The sequence below is a fragment of the Musca domestica genome, unplaced genomic scaffold (assembly GCF_030504385.1).
Source record: "Musca domestica strain aabys unplaced genomic scaffold, Musca_domestica.polishedcontigs.V.1.1 131, whole genome shotgun sequence".
In the NCBI taxonomy this organism is placed as follows: Eukaryota; Metazoa; Arthropoda; class Insecta; order Diptera; family Muscidae; genus Musca; species Musca domestica.
The window spans coordinates 696051-709747 of NW_026712174.1; the positions used below are offsets into that span (position 1 = coordinate 696051).

General features: G+C 35.8%; 1 protein-coding gene across 1 annotated transcript; it reads right to left on the reverse strand.

Annotated features, from left to right (window-relative positions):
• Nucleotides 1-325: 325 nt before the first annotated feature.
• LOC101889078 (luciferin sulfotransferase) lies at nt 326-3442 on the reverse strand. The gene is made up of 3 exons (XM_005186227.4): nt 2938-3442; nt 997-1111; nt 326-935 (listed from the first exon to the last, which is right to left on the reverse strand). The coding sequence occupies exons 1-3, from the start codon at nt 3270-3272 to the stop codon at nt 393-395; spliced, it is 993 nt and encodes a 330-aa protein (XP_005186284.2). The 5' UTR covers nt 3273-3442; the 3' UTR covers nt 326-392.
• Between the last annotated feature and the right edge of the window lie 10255 nt (nt 3443-13697).

Consider the following 13697-nt stretch of genomic DNA (forward strand, 5'->3'; position numbering starts at 1 on the left):
TTGCTTTTATTCAATAAAATTTTAAAAAATGTCAAATGTATGACTTTGTTGCAGTTTTTTTATCTCACCTTGTAGAACATGAGTTTGAAAAGTTGACCTTTTCATTCGGTTTGCTAGTCTTTTGCTTACATTATTAAATAAAACATTACTTTTTTCCAAAACCTGCAAGAATCTATTAGTGTTGCAACAATTTTCGATACCATAAAGAAAAAAATCGGTTATAAAAAGATTTAGATTCTTGCGGTTCTGGAATAGAGCAATTATGTGTTAAACAATTCTTTTTATTGAACATACATGTATATTATGTAAATAATAAATACCGCGGCACATGGTTACATATTTTATGTAATACCATTATTAAATGCCGGGAGTAACAAGTTTCTATATCCGGATTATTCATATTCAAATAACAGTCCCGTGCCACTGGAATTTTTTACTATCCATTCATCAAATTTTTCGGACATTTCGTTTGATATGTAATTTTTCCAATCGCCAATTTGGCCCTTACGAATAAATTTTATTTGATCATTTGATTTATCTTCAGTGCTTGGATTGCCATTCGAATCGAAGTTGTTTAGAATTGCATCCAAATTAACTGCTGGATTTGATTGCATTTTATCAAATTTAAGATGTTCACATATTTTCTTCATATCTTCCTCTGTTAGTTCATAATCGACATTTAAGAACGCAGCACATTTTCGAATTGTTGCTGGCAAATCGCGCTTCATATCCTCATATTTTAGAAATAGGACATTTGGATTAAGTCTTCGCTCCCAAAAGGGCAACACATGTTTCCAATAAGAACCAATTGGTGTTAGTTCATCGATAAATAATTCTAAAAACTCCTCGAAAGAGCCCTGTAAGCCGTGCATTAGTTTACAGTAGTGATAAAATGAGACGCAAAGATCTTTAGGATTTCGGGAAGTATATACAATCTGAAAAGGGTTTAATTATAGTATTTAAAAAGAATTTTGAATAGCAATAAATTTAACCAACCTTGGCATTGGATTCCTCCAAATCTTGTGGCAATAAATGCCATGGCAAGTGTGAACGTGCAAACCGGGGTCGCGGCAAGTTGTGTACCGTTTCAACAGTGTTTCCCAGAGTATTCCTGTCCAGGAGAAGGAGAAAAGAAAAACATTTTATTATTTGATGTGTTTAGCTTACTGACCTCTGAGCGCATCAAATAATAAAAATGTCAAACTTGAGCAAAAACATACATAACATGAAAAGCGAAGCAACTCTTTAGCTCTTTTGAGTCTATTTTCTTTTTGTTGCGGTGTAAGTTCTTCCAATTTTTGGAACTTCGGTGGTTTTACCCCGAGCCTATTTTTCAATATGCCGAATGGAATATTACGATATTGTCAGCTCACGAGCCATTTTTCGGCAATTGCGACGCGGGCTTCGATCAAGTCGCTTCTTTACTTTTCGAACCATTTCTGCTGATGTTGCTGTTTTCTTCCGTCCACTTCCTCGACGTCGGGCTACGCTACCAGTAACACGGTAACGAGTGATGGCACGAGACACAAAAGATTTATTCACATTTAAATGCTGGAGTGCTCTAACGGTAGCCACATGAGGGTTTCCAGCCAAATATAGAGAAATCACACTTTCACGCTTGAATTCCATCACGAATAAATCTTTTTCTGGAAAATTCTCACCAAAATGCTTTCGTTTGCTTGTAAACAATATAATGAGCTGTCACTGGAATAATTTTAACAGATGTCGGACGAGTGTCTTAGAAATGACAGCAGTCTAAAGTTGGTTGCAGTTTTTTCATCTTACCCTGTATTTTCAGGATTGTAGTTCAATCCTTCAAACTTCAGATTTTGAGAATTTTAGCGACATTACAGACCAGAATTTGAATTTCGGAATTGATACAAGAGCTTATGGCAGCAAATTACTTGTACAGGTCCAAGTCTTCGTATAGCTAACTTATAACGGTTTTCATTAAAAATGTATTTTTGTAATTTTTCAAGTTCCTTCCCAATGGTGGAGGGTATTAAAAGTACGGCCGTACTTTGCTGTTTTTGAAAAGGAGGGTATATTAATTTTGTCATACCGTTTTTAACAATGCTAAATATTCGTCGTAGACCCCATAAAGTGTATATATTCGTGATTAGCATAAAATTCTATGTCGATTTGACGACGTTCGTCCGTCTGTTGAAAGCACGATGCAGCCTACATTATTTGACGTAGAGCTTCAAAATTTGGCAGAAAAATTGGCATTGTGTCTAGGATGGTTGGTTTTGGTATAGATGCCATATAACGGTACCTCTGATATTTGGTATTTTTATGATTTTCGCCACATTTATTTCACGGACTTGTCTAAAAATTGGTATTTTTGGGTCATAATGGGTTCTAGCTCCGGTGGCGAAACATTGTTTACGTTTTTTTATAGTCCCCTAATATCGTAACCTCCCGATATTCGGTATTTTGATGGTCATAGTTACATTTTTTTTACAGATAAAGAGCATACTTGGCTGGAATACATAAAGCGCTTATCTGGCTTGGCTGGCTTCTTCGTAGATGAACAACGGAGTTTAAGGTTGACTTAGCTCGATTTTGGCCCTAGGCTACTTTGTTCATTTCCGAAGAAGCCGGCCAAGCCAGATAAGCGCTTTATGTATTCCTAGCTTAACAAACAAACCGAATTGTTACTATTTCTTAACTATGACTAAGTCAGATTACATTTTTTACACAGTAGTCAAGTTTACACTAGCTTATATTCCTGGTGTCATAATTCCTCTCATCAGACATTTAATTTTCGAAAAAGAACTTAACATTTCAGACATGACAGAATAAGATTCCACTACAGAGTTGCATTTTCCTGTTTCTTTCGCATTCGGTAAAAATTCGAAACTATTGTAATCAGCTGGTACCTCTACAATATCTTTTTATTGTACCATGGGTCTAATCACGTATGTATATACTTACGAAACCCATTCGTGATGATCAACACTGAATAGAGCAGAGAGCTCTACTATGGGGGATCGTATCTGTTGCATTTGCTTGGCTCCTTCAAAGTCCAAACGATTGCCCAACAGCCAGATCATTTCTTGGGCCCATGTGGATCCAGTCCTAGGATATGACACTAGCCAAACGTCATCGGGATACGTCTTCAAGTGTCTTATTGATTCTCCGATATCTTTAAACTTTCTTGGCACTATAACATTCCCCGGTAACACCTCAATAAAACAATTTTTATCGACATAGAATGCATCTACACGCTTCGCAATTTCTGTTTCCAATTCTTTGAAAATCAACGACATATTTTATAGATTTTGTACGTAGTTGTAGTTTATTTCTCCTTCAATGTTTATCTGAGAGCAGCTTTACAGCAAACAACCGTTTATGTGAACGATGTGCGGAAAACTACATCGTCCGCCTTGGCTATTGCTGGGTAACTTCAGTATGACCACACGCTTTCATATCGTTCAGTGAAAGTTTGAATTTCCAGTTGTTGAAAGCATTAGCAACAGAAAAAACTGGAATGTTGGATTGGCCACCGGTTTGGTCCTGTCATAAATACTTCACTCAAAACCAACAAATAATTTTGTGTAATTATAGTTTTATTCTATTTTGCACTGGCATATGAACGAATAGATATCCAAAACCAATACACCTTTTTATTATGATATATGGTCTTCGGTGCTTTGATGGTGCGTCTAAGGTTACGCTACTGGTTTATTTTTTAAAGGCACTCAGCCAAATCCACATGCTTTCGAATCAAGAAGTGTATTTAGTGAAATGAAGTTGGAAAATATTTTTCAATAATAGAGCATGGTTGAACTTATAAAAGGTAAACTATAACAAATAAAAATCAAAACCAGTAAGGAAAAGTCAAAAGTCGGGCGGGCCGACTATATGATACCCTACACCACTATGCATATTTAGTGGAGCTACCGTAACAAAAGAATTTATTTCAAGTAAATACTCGCGATACCAAACGTACGTACCGAAATTCACTTCATGTGGGCTGATATTAGCCATTATTTGCACAATAAACCTGAAATCGGATTAGGGATATTTATGGGATATATGTTCGATAAAATCTGGGAAAGGTATTACCGAGCTTTATAAGATAATTGGGAGAAAATATCTTTGTTGTCGAATTCATGTTACGAATGTGCGGGGCTTAAACACCAAATCAGATGAAACATATATATGGGAGCTAAAGCTATATCTGAATCGATTTTCAACAAATTTAATGTACTTGCTGACTAGACTGAATTCGGTCGGATATGCCAAAATTCAGGTCACTTGGATTTGATATTGGCTATTTGGTGCACAATTAAGCGGAAATCGGTTGAGGATATATATGGGAGCTATACAGGGTGAGATGAAAAAACTGCAACCAACTTCAGACTGTTGTCATTTCCAACCCACTCGTCCGACAGCTGTTAAAATTATGCCAGTGACAGCTCATTATATTGTTTACAAGCGTACAAAAGCATTTTGATGAGAATTTTCCAGAAAAAAAAAGTTATTCGTGATGGAATTCAAGCCGAGAGCGACCATCGGCTGTTATGGCGACCCACAACAACAGACGATGGTCGCTCTCCGCTCCTATCAATCGACCGTGGCATCAAAATAAATGCCGAATATTATAGCGAAAATATTCTGGAGGGTGTATTAAAACCTTGGTCAGGTGTTACAGCCACAAGAACTCAGCCGTCGCTAAAAAAACTGCAACAAAGTCAAACGCCATTATTTTTACGCTTTTTTTAATTTTATTGAATGAAAGCAAAAAATGTCGGAAATAGCATAAAATTTAAGAATAAGTTTAGATTTTTTCGAATTGGTCACCTTTGGCACGAATTATGGCCAATAAAACTGTCATACGCTGCCCGAATGTTGCTCTGCGGTATTTTGGCCCATCCCGACAAAGCGCTTGCTTGAGGTGATCGACACTTTGGTATTTTTTAGTGCCAACCTTGCTTTCCAAAATACTCCATATACAATAGTCCAACGGATTGCTGATGGTGCTGAGTCCGATTGGAATGTCCAAGGTCTGCGGCCAAAATGTTTGCGTGCCCAAGTCTTAAATACACTCTCCAGAATATTTTCGCGATAACATTCGGCATTCATTCTGATGCCACGGTGGATTAATACGAGCGGAGAGCGACCATAGGCTGTTATGGCGGCCCACACCATCACCATGGCCGGCGCTTGAGTTCTGGTGGCCAACCGAAGATGCACATTTTCAGCTGACTTCTTTGGCAAGTAAACACGATCATTTTGTTTGTTAATAAATTGCTGGACAACGAATTTTTTCTCATCGGAGAAAACACTGCCCATATTCAACAGTTCACCACTCTCTGCCAAGCGAAGCAACTCTTTAGCTCTTTTGAGTTTATTTTCCTTCTGTTGCTGTGTAAGTTCTTGCATTTGTTGGAATTTCAATGGCTTTACCCCGATCTCATTTTTCAATATTTGCCGAAGTTTGTTGCAGTTTTTTCATCAAAGGCACCTCAAAAATAAAAGCTGCAGCTTTGTATTCAATATTATGACTCAATTACCAAGGTAAAATTATGTGATTACCATTTTTTTAATATTTTTTTTTTTATTTATTTCCAAGCAAATATTTTGTTATTTATTTTATAGGCTACACATCAAAATCTAGAATATTAGCCTCATAAGTCTTGTAAGTCTTTTTACATGATTATAGAATGGTCGAATTTTGTTTCAAAATATCATTTTGCGACAGTTAGGACATGTATGATGTTCGGCAATATCGATTATTTTGCTATAATACTGGTAGAAATTATCATCCCAAATTTTCAGTCAAATTGACCTTAATTCCATTGCAGAAAATTGTCAGCGTAAGATATCATTTTATTACGAATCCATATAACATGTATTGTGAAGATTTTGTCGTTGACGTTTTTTCAGTCGGAAGTAATACATTATATATTATTTTTGTAAAAAAGCCACTCGTCATAGGTCATTATTTCAGAAATGAAAACAAATTTTATTTGAAAATCGACAATGTTGAGTACTTTAAAAATCACTTAATCGATTTAGGAAATGATTCTACATCTTTCGTTTTGCCATGTTAAGATATTAAAATTAAACTTTTAATGATTTTAAAGGAATATTATTTTTCTTCGAGAAAAAGGGGGCAGCTAGACCGGACATATAGTAAAATCAAAATAATTAAGATAAACCAACACACTGCTAAATATGTAAAATCTGTTTATTGGACGTCCTGAGTGATGATATGATGTTGGTGAACGTAATATTTAAACTATTGCAAACGGATATAGATAACAAATCCTCGAATCAATGCCAGACGTATGTGGTCTCCCTATATAAATGTATGAACTCAATTGCTTTGCTCCAGAACTGCAAGAGTGTAAAACTTTTTACTAGATTACCTATTTTTATACCCTCCACCTTGGAAAGGAGGGTATATATATATATATATATTCATAATCACCATAAAATTCTAAGTCGATTTAACGATGTCTGTCTGTCTGTCTGTTGAAATCACGATACAGCCCACATAATTTGACGTAGAGCGCCAAAATTTTAGCAGAGCAATTTTTATTGTGTCTAGGATGGTTGGTATTGAAAATGAGATATATCGGTCCACGTTCTGGTATAGTCCCCATATAACGGTACTTCCCGATATTGGGTATTTTGATGATTTATGCCACATTTTTTCACGGATTTGTCTGAAAATTGGTATTTGTAGGTCATAACGAGTTCCTGTGCGTGTGGCAAAACATTGCATGTATAGGTTCACGTTTTGGTATAGCCCCCATATAAAGGTACATCCCGATATTCGGTATTTTGATTATTTTTGCCACATTTTTCACGGATTTGTCTAAAAATTGGTATTTGTTGGTCATAATGGGTTCCAGCTCCGGTGGCGAAATATTGCATGTATGGGTCCACGATTTGGTATATCCCCCATAAAACGGTACCTCCCGATATTCTGTATTTTTATGGTTTTTACCATATTTTTTCAATAATTTGTCTTAAAAATGGTATTTGTGGGCCAGAATGGGTCCTACTTTGAGTGGCGAAACATTGTATGTGTATGTCCACGTTTTGCTATAGTCCCCACATAACGGTACCTCCCAATGTTCGGTATTTTGATGATTTTTGACACATTTCTTCACGGATATGTCTAAAAATTGGTAGTTGTAGATCATAATGGGCCCTAGTTCGTGTAGCGAAACATTGCATGCATAGGTCCACGATTTGGTATAGCCCCCATATAACGGTACCTCCCGATATTCGGTATTTTGATGGTTTTTACCACATTTTTTCATTGATTTGTCTTAAAAATGGTATTTGTGGGCCAGAATGGGTTCTAGCTCCTTTGGCGAAACATTGCATGTGTAGGTCCACGATTTGGTATAGCCCCTATATAACGGTACCTCCCGATATTCAGCATTTTAATGGTTTTTGCCACATTTCTTCTAATGTTTCCTTTACTCTAAGGTGGAGGGTATTAAAAGTTTGGCCCGGCCGAACTTAATGTTTTTTTACCTGTTTGCCAACGTTGTAGGCACACAGCTATAGCCGGTCGTTCTAGACCAATGGTATAAAATCTAGGACGATACGATAAAATCAAATTTAGTACTTTTCGTAAACGTTGAAGTCGACATTCCAAATTTATCTTCTTTTCTAAACGTTATTCCCATTTTAAGCTATTTTTCCTACACTCAATACCATATTGAGTACCATTCATAGCCTGTTCAGCAAACTTATTTTTCTTTCAATTGCAAGGAAAATGGCAGACAAATAGAATTTTTGGTTTTCGTACGAAGGTAAACAAAAAGAGCTTTTTTCCATATGGGCAAATTCTGGTTCATCTAACTCCAACACAAACAAAACGAAATGCCAAAATAGAGAATCAAAAAATATCAATCGTTCATTCTCAAAATTTAAACAAAATAAAATATTGTGTTTGAAAATGGATATTTCACACAAAAGGTATGGTCATTTAATCCGCTGTGTTGTTTCGATCCCAACAGGTGCGCTTCTTTTCTAAACTCTAACCCCTCGCAAAATTAGGTGCCAGTTGGTATATAATTATGACCTGAGAAACTACTAAATCAGAAACATTTTTTGTTGGCCCATCTCAAGGCCTAAAAGTTTTTATTCTGATCCTAACCCTGACTCAACGCAAAATTTCGTGAGGCTTGCGTCATAATTGTCACCTGTAGCGTGATTACAAATACAAATGGACAGACTGACACACATAGCTTATTCGACCCAGTTCGGCAAGATTGGTAGATACATATGTAAAATAGTGGGTCTAGGACCAATATTTCGAGGTTTGTAGCATCCTTTCATTGATTAGGTTGATATTTCCGCCACCCCCATTTACACTTTTATTTAAAATGGAAAAGCCAAAACCGGAACCCGGAACTAACCCAAATTACAATAATAACCCATAATAAAGTGGGGAGTATGAACGTTTGCTGTGGGGGCTACTTACAAAAATTTTTAAATGTAGTTAACTTGAGTTCACGTTAGCCGGTGCCGGACATACCCAGATGAAAAAGCCTTTGGACCCATTATTATGGGAGTTATGTCCGCTACTTTCTGGTGTTAGTGACCGTTTTTTTCTTGGACATAATCCCCATTCCATTATGGGGGTTCGGTCATAATCCCCAGAAAGTTGCGGACATAATCCCATGCCGGTATGCCCAAAACGATTGGGTGTGCGAAAAAATTGAGATTTTCTACTCTGGGTATGTCCTGCACTTACATTTCATAATTTTTGTAAATATCCGGCCTTGGGCGGAGCTTGAGATTTTCTTCTCTGAGTATGCGAATCAAAGATTTCTAAAATTAATTATTTCTGTAAGTAGTCCACACAACAAACGGTCATACTCCCCATGAGGGTTGTGTCCGTTTTGGAAGCGGACATAATCATCACATTATTATTGAGGTTATGACCAGAAACAACCCGGACATAATTCCCATAATTGCAATGGGGAGTATGTCCGTGGGGATTATGATTATGGACGCAATCATTAAACAAAAATAATAAAGAAATGTTCTTTTTGGAAACATAAACAAATTTTTGACAGCAGGACAATAGGTGAAATGAGCCTTTATTCCCAGACGAAAGAAATAAATGAATTGAAATAAAAACTTGATTGCCTAGGTAGCAGTTGCTTGTCTGCCTTAAGCAAAAGTTCTGCGAACAGGCTATTAGTACTTTTCGTATATGTTATAATACGCATTTTTAAATTTGCCACCTTATATAAACACATCACATTCACAGTGATCCAGTTCTATTCCTGCACATTTACATAGTACTCTTGGTACACATACCATATGCATTTCAAGAACGGTCTCTGTATCTCAACTGTACACACAATGACCCTTATAGTAAATTTAAACATTCCACCTTTACCCATTTACCTTCATTCAAAGTTTACGAAATTCAGAACTATTTACAGTCTCCTCCACCAAAAAAGGTATGGAGGGTATATTAAGTTCGTCATTCCGTTTGTAACTCATCGAAATGATCAACGTAAAATTCTAAGACGATTTAGCCGTGTCCGTCCGTCTGTCCGTCTGTTGTATTCACGCTATAGTCTAAACGAATTAAGATAGGAAGCTAAAATTTTGCACAGATCTCTCTTTTGTCTGCAGGCAGGTCAAGTTCGAAGATGGGCTATATCGGTCCACGATATCGTATAGCCCCCATTTAACGGTACCCCCGATATTTGGTATTTTGATGATTTTACCCACATTTTTCAACGGAATTGCCTGAAAATCCACACAAAAAGTTCCTTGTGGGTACTTTATAGCTCGGCAGAGAATTATCTATATAGGTTCACAATATCGTATAGCCCCCATGTAACGGTACCCCCGATATTGATGATTTTACCCACATTTTTCAATGGAATTGTCTGAAATTCCACAAAAGGAGTCCCTTGTGGGCATTTTACCTCCTCAAAAAGAATTGTCTATATAGGTCCACGATATCGTATATCCCCCATATAACTGTAACCCCCGATATTCGGTATTTTGATGATGTTAGCCACGCTTTTCAATGGAATTGTCTTAAAATCAACACAAGTAGTTCCTTGAGAGTACTTCACCCCCTGAGAGAGAATTATCTATATAGGTCCACAATATCGTATAGCACCCATATAACGGTACCCCCCGATATTCGGTATTTTGATTATTTTACCCACATTTTTTCAACGGAATTATCTGAAAAACCACACAAGGAGTTCCTTGTGGGTACTTTATACCTCGGCAGAGAATTATCTATATAGGTCCACAATATCGTATAGCCCCTATATGACGGTACCCCCCGATATTCGGTATTTTGATGATTTTACCCACATTTTTTCAACGGAATTATCTGAAAATCCACACAAGGAGTTCCTTGTGGGTACTTTATACCTCGGCAGAGAATTATCTATATAGGTTCACAATATCGTATAGCCCCCATGTAACGGTACCCCCGATATTGATGATTTTACCCACATTTTTCAATGGAATTGTCTGAAATTCCACAAAAGGAGTCCCTTGTGGGCATTTTACCTCCTCAAAAAGAATTGTCTATATAGGTCCACGATATCGTATATCCCCCATATAACTGTAACCCCCGATATTCGGTATTTTGATGATGTTAGCCACGCTTTTCAATGGAATTGTCTTAAAATCAACACAAGTAGTTCCTTGAGAGTACTTCACCCCCTGAGAGAGAATTATCTATATAGGTCCACAATATCGTATAGCACCCATATAACGGTACCCCCCGATATTCGGTATTTTGATTATTTTACCCACATTTTTTCAACGGAATTATCTGAAAAACCACACAAGGAGTTCCTTGTGGGTACTTTATACCTCGGCAGAGAATTATCTATATAGGTCCACAATATCGTATAGCCCCTATATGACGGTACCCCCCGATATTCGGTATTTTGATGATTTTACCCACATTTTTTCAGCGGAATTATCTGAAAATCCACACAAGGAGTTCCTTGTGGGTACTTTATACCTCGGCAGAGAATTATCTATATAGGTCCACAATATCGTATAGCCCCCATATAACGGTACCCCCGATATTTGGTAGTTTGATGATTTTACACACATTTTTCAACGGAATTGCCTGAAAATCCACACAAAAAGTTCCTTGTGGGTACTTTATAGCTCGGCAGAGAATTATCTATATAGGTTCACAATATCGTATAGCCCCCATGTAACGGTACCCCCGATATTGATTATTTTACCCACATTTTTCAATGGAATTGTCTGAAATTCCACAAAAGGAGTCCCTTGTGGGCATTTTACCTCCTCAAAAAGAATTGTCTATATAGGTCCACGATATCGTATATCCCCCATATAACTGTAACCCCCGATATTCGGTATTTTGATGATGTTAGCCACGCTTTTCAATGGAATTGTCTTAAAATCAACACAAGTAGTTCCTTGAGAGTACTTCACCCCCTGAGAGAGAATTATCTATATAGATCCACAATATCGTATAGCACCCATATAACGGTACCCCCCGATATTCGGTATTTTGATTATTTTACCCACATTTTTTTAACGGAATTATCTGAAAAACCACACAAGGAGTTCCTTGTGGGTACTTTATACCTCGGCAGAGAATTACCTATATAGCTCCACAATATCGTATAGCCCCCATATAACGGTACCCCCGATATTTGGTATTTTGATGATTTTACACACATTTTTCAACGGAATTGCCTGAAAATCCACACAAAAAATTCCTTGTGGGTACTTTATAGCTCGGCAGAGAATTATCTATATAGGTTCATAATATCGTATAGCCCCCATGTAACGGTACCCCCGATATTGATGATTTTACCCACATTTTTCAATGGAATTGTCTGAAATTCCACAAAAGAAGTCCCTTGTGGGCATTTTACCTCCTCAAAAAGAATTGTCTATATAGGTCCACGATATCGTATATCCCCCATATAACTGTAACCCCCGATATTCGGTATTTTGATAATGTTAGCCACGCTTTTCAATGGAATTGTCTTAAAATCAACACAAGTAGTTCCTTGAGAGTACTTCACCCCCTGAGAGAGAATTGTCTATACAGGTCCACGATATCGTATATCCCCCATATAACGGTACCTCTCGATATTCGGTATTTTATGATTTGACCCACATTTTTCATCGGAATTGTCTGAAAATCCACACAAGGAGTTCCTTGTGGGTACTTTATACCTCGGCAGAGAATTATCTATATAGATCCACGATATTGTATAGCCTTCATATAACGGTACCCCCGATATTCGGTATTTTGATGTTTTTAGCCATATTTTTCAACGGAATGGTCACAAGGGGTTCTTTGTACACAAGGGGTTCTTTGTGAGCACTTTACCCCCCGACAGAGAATTCTCTATATAGGTTAACGATAACGTATAGCTCCCATATAACGGTACCCCGCGATGTTCGGTATTTTGATGATTTTAGCCACATTTTCCAATCGTATTGTCTGAAAATCCACACACGGAGTTCTTTGTGAGTACTTTACACGCAAATTAGATAACCTGATTAATTATGTTTATTAAAAAAAAAATTGTTTTCTTTTTTTTTTTTTTTTCTTTTATTTATTTATTCGTCGACTTGCGACTAAGAGGATGGAACTAAGACTAACTTTTACATTTTAATTTACTTATTCTACAGGTATTATTTGTTAATTAATTATTGCAGTGTTAGCATAAGTTTATTTTAAATGAAATTTGATTAACACACTTTTGTAAATAATTGTATACTCAGCTCCAGACAGTTTTAACTGGAAAAATAAAATAAAGTCAAACTAAAGAATGTCAAATTCACTTATGCTTACAGTGCAATAATTGTACACGTTTTATTGGCTAATTGTTTCCAAGAACTTATCAATTTTATCAGGGGTAGTATGATTATACGTAACTACTCCCCCCTTTAGACTAGAATTCTCCTGAATTCTTTTATTTAATTTTACAGTTATATATTTATGTTTTGTTATGATTATGAAAATTAAAATAATTATTACAATTACTATAGAAATATTACATACATATGTTATTTTAGTGTGGTATTTTAATTTTCCGATATTTCTTACATTGTATTGATGTTCTTTTTCAATTTGTTCGAACGATATCTTATGTTTAAAATTTTGAGTTTTGTTTGTATTTTCAATTATTTGTCTTTCTTTTGTAATTTCTGCAATATTTGAAAAATAATAATCTTTTATCCTAACTGAACAATTATTAAAATTAATTAAATAATTTCCATTTAACAAAATTTTTTCAAAGTTACAAGTTTGATTTACAGTCGTGTTTATTGCATTTTTAATTATAATTGTGTCTATATCTAACTGTATAATTTCAAAGTCTTTATTTTTTATCAATTGACAATTATTCTTTATTAAACAATGATGACTTAACTTTAAATCTTTTAAATGTTTATTCTCTTCAAATTTATAAGTTTTATTTTGGAATTCAAAAAATCTTTCCATATTAGATTCTATTTCATTATTTTCCTTATCTGGTATTGGTACAATAAATCTTAATTTTACTGTTATAAATTGTTTAGGTATTTTTATTCCAAACACAAGATAAGAGTTGTTAAGAAATGTTGTTCCAAACTGAATATATTTAAGTTTGTTATAATCTATTTCATATTTTCTTATTTCTCTACTTGTTAAAATACTTGGGTGTACAATCCCGTATTTTGCAGAAATT

Excerpts from the sequence above, each read along its gene's own strand:
- LOC101889078 (XM_005186227.4), bottom strand. The coding sequence starts at position 3,272 with ATGTCGTTGATTTTCAAAGAATTGGAAACAGAAATTGCGAAGCGTGTA. Across the intron at positions 1,112-2,937 it reads GATCATCACGAATGGGTTTC|GAATACTCTGGGAAACACTG; the intron begins GTAAGTATATAC and ends TCTCCTGGACAG. Across the intron at positions 936-996 it reads TGGAGGAATCCAATGCCAAG|ATTGTATATACTTCCCGAAA; the intron begins GTTGGTTAAATT and ends AACCCTTTTCAG.